This window comes from Arachis stenosperma, chromosome 1 (assembly GCF_014773155.1).
Source record: "Arachis stenosperma cultivar V10309 chromosome 1, arast.V10309.gnm1.PFL2, whole genome shotgun sequence".
Taxonomy (NCBI): Eukaryota; Viridiplantae; Streptophyta; class Magnoliopsida; order Fabales; family Fabaceae; genus Arachis; species Arachis stenosperma.
In genome coordinates, this window is record NC_080377.1 from 116,280,222 (window position 1) to 116,292,568 (window position 12,347).

The window sequence follows — 12,347 nt, forward strand, 5'->3', positions numbered from 1 at the left end:
TCTTCATTAAAGATTTCATGATTTAAAGTAGGTAGGTGAGACAGGCCTGCTTAATTTATAAATCAATCCAGGCAATATAATAGGATTATAGGAGGATAACTCCATTCATCAAAAGAAGCAGTTGCCTTTCTCTTTATTATTAGTAATATTATTTACTGAACATTTTCTCCCTGAAGCATCTAAAAATAAAGTTGCTTAGAATTAAACTATATAAATGGTTGAGGTGTTAAATTGATGGTTGCATGCTGAGTGGGCTTAAACCTTATATCTGGCACTTGCAGACAAAGGAGACTTAAGAGTTTGAATAGTCAGATATGGCAACTCTTGACTTAATAAATCAACTTCACAGCTACAATGGTTGAGTTATCTTATCTTAATTCTTTATGTAAAAATTGGGCATTAGTTATCCATCTGCCACAATGCATTGCTTGTAAACAAAGACAAGTAGACAATTCTGATGTAAACCAAAACTGCAAGAGTCTTGGGCAAGTATAAAATCAATTTTAATTTTTACCAACATAAAAAAGAAGAGAATTTTATCAATCACTCAACCAAAAGTATTCCAAATCAAAATATCTCATTGTTAAGTAGGAAATTAACTAATACTAATAAATTAAAAAAAAACTAATCACAGTTTCTTTTTCAAAGATTAAATTGTTTTCATATGACTTTAAAGATTTGGATGGTTCAAAAGAAAATAAGAAGAAAGAAAAAGGATAGAAAAAAAATGGATGAAAAATATTATTTTCTTTTGTTTGGATGTGAAAGAAAATGAAAAGAAAGAAAAAAATTTTTGTGGGTCTATCCATAACAAGCAAGAAAATAAGGAGAGAAAGATTATTTTTGTGTATTTACAATATTGTCCATAGTTATATTATTATTATTAATTATCAATATAAATTTAGTTTTAATAGTTTTAATAGATTATTATAATAAAAATTCATATTTAAATATTATATGTGTATTAAATAAATAATTTAAATATTTATAAAATGCGATAAAATATAAATAAATAAAAATATTTATACTTTATTTTATTATAAGGGTATTAATGTAATTTTATACCATGATAATATTCTTTCTTCTCACTTTTCTTTTCATTCAAACAAAAAAAATTGTTCTTTCTATTTTCTTTCCATCCATTTTCTCTTCATCCAAACAACACATAAATAACTTCACTTTTCCATTTATTTTTTTTCTCTCATTTTCTTTTCTCTTATTTCCTTTCTTTTCATTTTCTTTTCTCTATCCAAAGCCTTAAGTTGTGAAATCAACTACAAATATAATTATTAGATTAAACTCACTATGTTACATCCATTTAAGTTCAGTCCTTTCCCAAATCCTAAGTTAAGGTGAAATGTTTGTACAATGGATTTTTTTTCTTTTAAATTTTTTTCAGGTGAAGAATCAAGGAATCTTACTTTTTATGGAAAGGTAGATAGATATGGTAAGATCAGGGTTAAATAAAATCTTGGCAGCACAAAAAGCAACTCCGTTGTAGTCTGGTTGGTTAGGATACTCGGCTCTCACCCGAGAGACCCGGGTTCAAGTCCCGGCAACGGAAAATTACTTTTTGGACATAGTATGGGCCAGTTCATCTATCTAAAGTTCTGATACTGTGGCCCAAATAGGCCCAATGATCTGAGCCCATTATGGATTTGCGGTGACTGGTGAGTTGTGTGGGATCGCTCTGGAACGTTGACACGACAGCTACCTCACTCACTCTTGTGTCTTGAATCTTCTCTCTCCTTGTGTGTGTTCGTGGCACCCTCTCGCGCTTTCTGCAACTTCGTTAACCTGTATTAATTGAATGCAACACGAAGCAACGGAGATAGATTTTGTTTTACTGATAACTGAAAATGGGTGAAGCTGCTGAAGCTACCACTCTTTATCATCATCATCATCGTAATCGTAATCATGAGAGTGAGTACGATCGCAATCAACGACTTGAAGTTGACCTATACCCTTTGAGCAGTTACTACTTTGGCGCCAAACACTCTATTCCTTTCAAGGATGAAACCCTAGCTGATCGCTTTTCCAGGATGAAATCCAAGTTCGTTCTTTTTTTTTCTCTGATTTTACAATTTCACTTGTGTTCTAGCTTTGTTCCTTCCTTCTTCGTTCTAACTCTCTTTTAATTTTGCACCTTAGCTATGCTGCTCGTGGAATCCGTAAATGCGTGGAAGCTGTCATTCTGGTGGGTTGTTTATCTTGTTCCTTCACCCTTCATGGTTTTTCTTTCACTTTTTTTTTATTAAATAAAATACCTTGATAATTTGGTTCGCTTGATTGAGTAGTTCCATGGAAGTGTTACCTAAAAGATTAGTAATTCATGATTGGAGGAAAAATGTTGTGCTTTATATGTTGTTTTTGGAAAACAAGTTTATATTAGTAATATGGTATATATGATTGAGCTCATGCTATATTATTTCCTTTCTCTGAAATTTTTCGGTTACATGTTAATTTTTACTTGAATTTTGGGAGGAAAGCATGGAAGGCTGAAATTGACTTGAATTTTCTGAGTAATATTCATATTTGTTATTGGTTATTTGCATTCGTTGTCCCTGAAGTGCTGGATAACAGTCCATGTTCTATGCCATTGATACAAGCAATATGTTTGTGTGCTGACAGAATGTAAATGTTCTTGGAACAGGTTGAGTTGTTCAAACATCCACATTTGCTGCTGTTGCAAGTCAAGAATTCCATCTTTAAACTACCTGGTGGTCGCTTAAGACCAGGTGAATCAGGTATCGTAGGAAGCCTCGAAAGCTCGAAATGGGAGTCTAAGTTATTGTTTGATAATATCTTCCTACCTGCATTTCTAATAAGCAAGATTCTATGAATTTCCAGATATTGATGGATTGAGGCGTAAGCTGGTAAGGAAGCTATCTGTTAATGAAGATGACAATGGGACTGAATGGGAGGTATTAAACTCGTTATTTTAAAATTGTCACCATATACCTACCTCACTACTATATATAGATCATCATATGAATTGTGCTATACTTGATTAGGTGGGTGAGTGCCTTGGAATGTGGTGGAGGGCTGAATTCGAAACATTATTGTATCCCTACCTGCCACCTAATGTGAGATCACCTAAGGTATGTAATCATTCAAATGGCTTTGCTTATGTAGTTGAGGATGCCCTAATAGTCTTGTTTATGGTTCTGTGGTGAAGGAGTGTACGAAACTTTTTCTTGTGAAGCTGCCGGAGAGTCGAAAATTCATTGTGCCAAAGAACCTAAAGTTGCTTGCAGTTCCATTGTGCCAAATTCATGAAAATCAAAAGGTATGGATTTCCATTGGACCCAGAAAGTATTTAGGTCACAGGCTATATGATGCTTGAATTGATTCACATTGTTGTATATTAGGGAATTAAAACCATGTTAGAATCATTTGAGGATAGTATAAACTATAGAAGTTCCTTATGCTCATTTTTTGGTGACTGAAGTTATGACTTAATACAGTGGTGCTATGTTTCCCTGAATGCCTTTATTTTTGCATTTTGCAGAGATATGGGCAAGTGATATCAGCGGTCCCTCAGCTACTTTCAAAGTTCTCCTTCAACATGATTGAATCCTAAGTCATTGACATGATGCAACCTTCGGTAGCTGAACATGGCCTTGACGACTTGTACATATATATATATATATATATATATATATATAGAGAGAGAGAGAGAGAGAGAGAGTATACAAGAGTGATAGTGATGATGAAAACTTGAAATCAGAAATGTGCATGTTATTTCAATGGTTGGTTTGAAATTTTTCCATTGAGTACTTACCCCTTCCTTTTCTTTTGGGGCTTTTTTGTTGTTTTTTTATTTTTCAATAATACACGTACATACCCCCTCATACACGCACATGATATTTAGCCTTTGCTTCATGGGAGTTGTCTGTAAGTGTGAAATAGCAACTCCGAATGAGTGATTCATTCAGCTACACTCCTCTCACTCACTCACTCTCATTCTCTCTTCTTCTCAAATCATGACGAGACAAATATTTGCCAGACATTCCTTTGATTTCAACCACAACCGGGCCTAAGTTTTTTGTAATGTGAACTTGTGAAAAAAACAGTTAAATCTTTCAGTAGCTACTACTTCTGTATTATTATGTCCATCTCCCACCGGACAACTGAACAACCAGAATTTTAAAGCCAAAGCCCATCATTTTTAAAGTTTAAGCACTACAAAAAAAAAACCATACAATATTGCAAATCACACGGGAACTGAAAGCAGCAACTGTATGATTTATTGCATGTAAATTGAGCTTAGTCAGCAATATAAAACTTGTTTGCACAAATTGCAGCCACTATAGTTTTAATATATTAACCTAACGAATGAATAATAAAGGGGGATTATAGATAACAAAAAAGGGTTGAAGTACCTAAGTTCATGTTGTTCACCAATAATCACGGCAAGAGCATAGCCCGTCTTTAAAATGATGGAACCTTTTAGCATCTCTAATGATGAGTTCTCTTCCAACAATCTTAGAAATAATCTTCAGTGCAGTATGACAATCCCCACAAACTCGAAGGTTCTTAATTACCCTGACAGGAGAGCGAGCAGAGCTGCTAAGGAGACCATAAGCAACAGCAAGTCTCTCACTATGGGCAAGCAGAGCTTCTTCTTTTCCTTCTTGGTCTATGTCATGCAACACAAACTTTGTCTCTGGAATATAGCCAGCTTCTTTCATCTGCGACTTCATACCTCTAAGCAAGGCATATATTTTATCATTTTCAGGATGAGAAGTATCTCCGGCTCTATATTCATGGACTCGGCTCCTTACTTCCAGTGGATTTTTGCTTGCTAGTTTCCTGTCTTTCTCTTTTGTCAAGTCTGAGGCTTTGACAGGTACAAGGCCAGCCTTGGATTGCTCAATTAAGCGCGAAGGATTTAGTTGCTCAACTAACTCAGCACAACGATACCCCAGCTCAGTGTTTCCGTGAGCTCTACAGAGATTCATCATAGTCTCCCATACATCAACACTTGGCTCCATTGGCATCTTTTCAATGAATTCAAAGGCTTCATCCAGATGCCCAATACTACCAATCATGTCTACTACACTGACAAAATGAGCCATAGACGGTACAATACCAAAATCCTTGCTCATGGATTCAAAGTGTAGCATTCCTTCATCAATATCTCCCAGCATACTGCATGTCAAAAACACCCCGATGAACATCTGACCATCAGGTTTCAGTCCCTTTTCTTTAAATTGAGTGAATAGATCAATGGAATCTTCTGCAAACCCATTCTTAGCAAGCTGTGTTATCATAGTATCCCATGTAGTCAAATTGCGCTCTGGCATATTATTGAACACATTGAGTGCGTCATCCACAGAACCACATTCAAAATACATCTCCAGTATCTTATTATAAGTGCTGACTTGGAGGGGTGACAGATATTGCAAAGCATTTCTGTGTACAATTTTTGCCTCTTCAAGAGACTTAGCCTCTCCACAATGGTGCATTAATTGTAAATATCGCGGCAAATCCACAGGAATATGCAATTTTGCCAACAATTCCAAAACTTCAACTGCTTCCTTCACTTTACCGTCCATGCAGAAACCATCCAGTTCCTCAAGTGTGCCTCTATATGGACTATCATTAGATGCTTCAGCTGATACGCCATCAGGTTTTGCGGAGCCAAATGTTGATCCCTGTACAGTATTCCAGTTTGGAGAATACTGACCATTTTTCGGAGTTTGCTGAAATTGTTCAGTACCCAAGTATCGCTGACTAAACTCATTACTCCCTGAGTAATGATCATTTGGTGACGGATTACGAATATTTGTAGGAAGATTCCCTAGAAGATTTCCTGGAGACTCTGAAAGCCTAGGTGAGCTATGAGCATTTGGATACTGCATCCTTCCTCTGGGTTCTTGTGTCCAATTCTGGTTCCCAGTAAATGCATTTTGATGCATTCCAATTCCCTTTGAATTATCACCACCGACCCCAACTTGCTTCTCTTGCATCCTTGTATTGCTTTGACCATAGTACCCATTGACGCCTCCATTATGTCCAAAGGAATTGTTCTGAACTGAATTCCTAGAGATGCTTATATGACTTTCATTTGCAACCTGACCAGCTCCATAAGAAATTCTACCAGAACTGCCATGATTATTTCCATACGACCCACTAAAATTTCCACCACGAGCAGCTAAATTATTCCCATATTCATTTCGAATTCCCTCTGTATGACCCCAGTTCGGGTTTATGTTCTGCCGATTTCCCGCCGAAGTTCCTCCAGTAGAACCATTTGCATTTGCTTGAGCAGAATAATCTGGACTGTGCCTACTCACTAGCTGGTTCTGATGTGAACCTGGGTTACTTTGAGTTTCTCTGTAAAACCCAGCATTGTTTTGCATCCGATAACCTAAAGAATAATCTGTTTGGTTACTACCAGAAACCTGAAAATCTGACCTTTCTGCAGCAGTACTAATAGTCCTCAACAAGTTAAGGGTTTTAATAAAATCCAGAGAGTCACCCATACAAGAACCATTCCGGAACTTCAGAAGAGAACTAAATTTAAGTAGTGAGGTTCTATTAGAAGACATTGATGGCATGAGGCCGAAAAGAGAATCCAGCTAGTTTGCCAAAAGTGGTGTATTCTATTAGTAATTTGAATATCTGAAGAAAGAATAAGTAAAATAAAATGAAAAAATATATATATATAATCAGTTCATAGAAGATATAACTAAAAAAGAAAAGCAATAATTGTTTATTGATGCAGTAAAGAAACAAAATGATCAAACTCAATATTCATCCTTTGCATAACGGAAACTTACAGTAGAGAGCATAGTTATTAAAACCAAACCAGTAATTGACCTGGTCAAATGACCGGATCACCAGTCACTAGTTCAACCGGTGGGTCACTAATTCACCTGGTTGACCCGGTCATAATTAAATAAAAATAACATTAACATCAAACATCAAAACTTAAAATACATGTCCTAACAAATATATTAATAACAATCAAGTATCAATTCTTAGATATAACTAATGATGCAAAAAGAGATAATAAACTAGTCACTGGTACAAAATACTTTCTCAATTTAAATGAACAAGAGAGAGCAAAAGATAATACAATCAGTAAATCAAATCCGAGGAATGATCATAAAATCGGCATCTATATCTTCATAGGACAAATTTAAAGCTTGACCAACATTTCCTTCATTTTTATTAGCATCTATATCTACATTTGTATATGTTTCACAAATCAATACCAAGAATAATTCATAATAATACAAACAGAACAATTTAACTAAACAATTTTATTCTGAGTTGCAACATACATGAACTTCATTTTCAACTACAATAATTTTCAGCAGCGAAAGATTTAGCTCAAAAGATGATTTACAGCAACAAAATATTTAGCTGCATGATTATTTCAGCAAGACAACAATAGCTTCAATCTTCAGTGATGATGATCAGTAACAAATTCAAATGATTTTTAGCAACAAAAAATTTAACTAAGTAATCAGTAACAAATTCAATCAGCAATGAACAAATTTAAGTTAAGTGACATGATATTCTGTAACAAATTTCAGCAGCACATTCAATTTTCAGCAACAAATTCAACGTTCAGCAACAATATCAGAAGTGCAGAATTACAGCAACAAAATTGAAACTGAAAGAAAGGGTGAATTGGCTGGAACTCACCAAATCGGTTGCGCGAAGGACGATGACGGCGAGGCTCGAAGCAAGAAGACAAACGAAGACCAGCCCACCAGGACCTGCTGCCGGCGACAAGGAGCGCAGGGAAGGCGTGCGTCTGAGTGCGAGAGGTGACGAGACAGAGAGCGACGACGACCGGCCCCGGGACCTGCTGCTTCTGCCGCGGAGACGACAATCGCGGGAAGGCGCGCTAGTTGGGTGCGAAACGGTGACGGTGAGGAAGCTGGTTCCGTTTGGCTCTGCCGCCGGCGAAGCGAGCGCAGGAAGGCGGCGACTGCGCTTGAGACTGTGAGGACACAGAGCGCGACGAGTGGCTGAGTCCAAAACGGTGAGTGCCAGACCGAGAGAGAAGTGAGACACCGGAGACGAGAGTGGCGTGAGACGGGGAGAGAGCTTGAGGGAGAGAGTGGCGAGAAAGAGACCAGAGAAGAGAGACGTTGAGGCTTTAGGGGTGGGTACTGGGTAGTGGCTCATGAAGTAAGCACTCAGCATCCATGGGCAACTTTGATTTGGGCTTGAGCTGTGCCTATCTGGGCTTGAACAATAACTCAAGCCCATATTTAGAAAAGACTAGTATTTTTATCCGGTACTACGGGAATATAAATCTTTTAAAATTACGTCGATCCTGGTATTATAGATTATGACACAAAAAATTTATAGTATTAAACTACTTTTATATAAGGAAAAGTATATGAAACAAAGAGGTGATCAGCCAAAAATTAAACAACTTAACTAATTTATAATTATATTTAATTAATTTTATTTATTTTTAATTTATAATATTTGATATTAATTGCTTCTCACCCTAAATTAAAATTCTAAATGATACGTTGGAGAATTAGGGGTGGAGATCATGAAACTCTGCTTCCAACAATCCCAATTCTAATACTTAGTAGAAAAAATATCCTAATGCCCAACATAAGCACCATCCGCGTAGAGGTTTTAGATTCACCCAAAAATATTTGGCTGGTTTTTTTTCTGATATCCTCTTGGTTTACTAGCATTGTTGTTTATAAAATGGTCGTAAAGGACAAAAGTGCCAGTCGGCTAAGAAGACCAGAATCTTAAACAAAATTAAATAATAAGTTTTTTAGTTATTATTTTCAAATGAAAGAGTTTAATTTTTTTATTTAATTTTAATATTCGTTATCCAAAATTTGAAAGAATTTAACGTGCATGTTTTTATATTTGATTTGATATAAGTTTATTGCACAAACATAAATAATATTTTTTATTATACTTGTTATTTAAAAATAATATTTTTTCTATATATATAAATATAATTAGATATTAGCATAAAAAATTATATTGATAGTTGTTCATACCCTGGCCCAACGATAAGGCACAGGTCCCAACAAAAAGCCCAACCCAAAAAGGTTGAAGCTTTGCCTTGTACTGACCTCCTCCCTATGAAGTCGGTACCTATCACGACTAACCCTAAAGAAGTCGGAAACGAAGATTAGCTGGCAGATAATCACTCATTCAAATGAGTAACTGCCCCTAAAATCTCTTTACCCACTTCCGGAAGCCATATCTCAACCTCCCTAAGATAAAGGAACAGTTATCCACCTTAAAAGGCGGAACTACTTCAGCGGTGGTTATTGATTCACCACTATAAATACCCTGACACCCCTCAGGTATCTCTAAGTCTCAATACTCTCTAGACCTGCTTACACTCTTGCTGACTTAGGCATTGGAGTGTCTTTGCAGGTACCACCCCCTATTCTTTCGCGCACACAAGTCGGGCGGAGGCCCCCAAAGTGCAGATCCACTCGAAGGCCTCCTCTTTCAAACAATTGGGCCAACCAACGCCATCCAATCCATTAATCTCCGGTTACCCATCGTAACATTGGCGCCGTTGCCGGGGAGCCGAGAGATCAACCAGTGATGGCGGACAGATCCCCCGAAGAGGGTCATGTGGAATCAGATTCTGAACAAGAGAATCTGGATACCGGAAACAACAATGCAGACCTGACCCTCCACCAGGAAACTAACGATCAGCATAGAGAGGGTACCTCCGGAGTCAAAAATCCGAAGGTGAATTCCTCAGAAGGGCGCGAATAGGAAAGAGATGGACCATCCCATGCAACTGAACTCATGGGATTAGTCCATGTCCACCAAAGTCGCCTAGAGCAGTTGGAACAGGAACGGGAGCGACAAAGGAAAACGGAAAAGAGCCTAAAAGAGGAGATTGAACGACGAAAAGAGTTAGAAAGAAAACTCTTGAAGTTGGAATCCTCCCTCAAAGGCCGAAACTCCCGCGACGAACGAGAAGAGCCGCCCATAAGAGGGGAGGATCCTTTCAGCGAGGACATCATGAGGGCAAAGGTTCCGAGGAACTTCAAAAGCCCCGATATGGACCTCTATGACGGAACCACGGATCCAAAGCATCACTTAAGCAATTTCAAAAGTCGGATGTACCTGGCTGACGCTTTCGATGCTACGCGATGCAAAGCTTTCCCGACTACCCTATCGAAAGCAGCGATGAAGTGGTTCGACAGCCTCCCCCCGAGGTCGGTCACCAGTTTTGAAGACCTCTCAAGGAAGTTTTTGATGAGATTCTCTATCCAGAAAGACAAAGTGAAACATGCGCCAAGCCTCCTGGGAATAAAACAAGAGGTCGGAGAATCCTTACAAGCCTATATGGAAAGGTTCAACAAAGCATGTTTAGAGATCCAAGACCTGCCCACCGAGGCAGTCATAATGGGGTTAGTCAATGGGTTTAGAGAAGGTCCCTTCTCACAGTCCATATCCAAAAGACACCCCATCTCTTTAAGTGATGTACAGGAAATAGCTGAAAGGTACATCAACATGGAGGAAAATGCTAAGCTGAGAGATCCGAGTTGGCGACCTGGACACCTTCCCTCAACAAAAGAGAGGGAGAGGGAGCCCAGGAAAAAAGAAGAGCTCGGTCTCGATAGACCAAGGAAATATCACTCTTATACTCCTCTAAAGGTTTCTATAGTGGATGTATACAGAGAAATTTGCAATACTGAAAGGCTGCCACCTCCCAGACCCATTAAAAATAAAAAAGGAGGGAGCCGCAGCGACTACTGTGAGTACCATAAAGTATATGGTCACTCCACAAATGACTGTTACGACCTTAAAAATGTGATAGAAAAGCTGGCTAGAGAAGGTCGGCTCGACAGATATCTCATAGAAAGGTCGGACAGTCATGGGAAAAGAAAGCAAGACGATATGGATAGAAGAGATCCACCACCGCAGACTCCAGAGAGACATATCCATATGATCTCAGGGGGATTCGCGGGAGGGGGACTCACCAAGTCTTCTCACAAAAGACACCTCAAGCGAGTCTACCAGGTCGGAGGAGAATCATCCGACCTCCCCACCATTTCATTCACAAGAGAAGATGGGCAAGGAATAATTCCTGGGCACAATGACCCAGTAGTAATCACTATGATCCTAGCCAATGCCCATCTCCACAGAACCCTAGTAGATCAAGGGAGCTCAGCGGACATCCTTTTCAAGCCCGCCTTTGACAAACTAGGGTTGGATGAGAAAGAATTAAGAGCCTACCCCGACACTCTGTACGGACTAGGCGACACACCAATAAAACCACTAGGATTTCTACCCTTACACACTACCTTTGGAAAAGGGGAAAAATCCAAAACTCTGAGTGTAGACTTCATAGTCATCGATGTAGGGTCAGCATATAATGCTTTAATCGGCAGAGCTACCCTTAATCGACTCGGAGCGGTGGTATCCACTCCCCACCTTTGTATGAAATTCCCGACCTCAGCGGGGATAACAACGGTAAGGGGAGATCAGAAATTGGCAAGGAAATGCTACAATGAAAGCCTAAACCTGAGAGGAAAAGGCAGAGAAGTTCACACAATAGAGCTCGGTGGTGCAAGGGCTAGAGAAGAGCTGCGACCACAACCGGGAGGAAAAACCGAGGAGATACAGGTCGGCAAAGAGGAAGGAAAAAATACTCACATAGGAGCCAACCTAGGGGAAACCCTAAAGCAAGGATTGACTAAGCTCCTAAGAGACAACTCCGACCTCTTTGCCTGGAAGGCCTCCGATATGCCTGGGATAGACCCCGAGCTCATGTCCCACAAGCTCTCGGTCTACTCGGAGTCCCAACCTGTACAACAAAGAAGACGCAAGCTCGGCCCAGAACGAGCCCTAGTAGTAGAAGAACAAGTACAGGCGCTCCTAGAAGCCGGCTTCATCAGAGAAGTCAAGTACCCAACATGGCTAGCCAATATAGTGCCAGTCAAAAAACAAAATGGCAAATGGAGAATGTGCGTGGACTATACCGACTTAAATAAGGCATGTCCCAAGGACCCTTATCCACTACCAAGTATTGATACCCTAGTAGACTCCAGCTCAGGGTATCAATACTTGTCGTTCATGGACGCCTACTCGGGGTATAACCAAATCCCAATGTATGAGACAGACCAGGAGAAGACATCATTCATCACACCCAGAGCTAATTTCTGCTACGTGGTCATGCCATTTGGATTGAAAAATGCAGGGGCCACATATCAGAGGTTGATGAATAAGGTGTTCGCCTCTCACCTTAGGAGCCTAATGGAAGTATACGTCGACGACATGCTGGTGAAAACCAAGAAAGAAGTCGACCTCTTGTCAGACCTCTCACAAGTCTTAGAAACCATAAGGCTACACGGGATGAGACTAAATCC

General features: G+C 39.1%; 2 protein-coding genes and 1 non-coding gene across 3 annotated transcripts; 2 read left to right on the forward strand and 1 right to left on the reverse strand.

Moving 5' to 3' along the window:
• Nucleotides 1-1,491: 1,491 nt before the first annotated feature.
• On the forward strand, nucleotides 1,492-1,564 carry TRNAE-CUC (transfer RNA glutamic acid (anticodon CUC)). Its single transcript has one exon. It is a non-coding gene; the product is annotated as a tRNA-Glu (tRNA).
• A 135-nt stretch (nucleotides 1,565-1,699) lies between these two features.
• On the forward strand, nucleotides 1,700-4,223 carry LOC130967163 (pre-mRNA cleavage factor Im 25 kDa subunit 1). Its single transcript, XM_057891986.1, has 7 exons — nucleotides 1,700-2,053; nucleotides 2,152-2,197; nucleotides 2,654-2,747; nucleotides 2,851-2,924; nucleotides 3,015-3,101; nucleotides 3,179-3,289; nucleotides 3,512-4,223. Exons 1-7 carry the CDS (start codon nucleotides 1,860-1,862, stop codon nucleotides 3,581-3,583), a joined length of 678 nt encoding a protein of 225 aa, XP_057747969.1. The 5' UTR covers nucleotides 1,700-1,859; the 3' UTR covers nucleotides 3,584-4,223.
• A 5-nt stretch (nucleotides 4,224-4,228) lies between these two features.
• On the reverse strand, nucleotides 4,229-8,235 carry LOC130984209 (pentatricopeptide repeat-containing protein At4g32450, mitochondrial-like). Its single transcript, XM_057907579.1, has 2 exons — nucleotides 7,663-8,235; nucleotides 4,229-6,587 (listed from the first exon to the last, which is right to left on the reverse strand). The coding sequence occupies exons 1-2, from the start codon at nucleotides 8,233-8,235 to the stop codon at nucleotides 4,401-4,403; spliced, it is 2,760 nt and encodes a 919-aa protein (XP_057763562.1). The 3' UTR covers nucleotides 4,229-4,400.
• Between the last annotated feature and the right edge of the window lie 4,112 nt (nucleotides 8,236-12,347).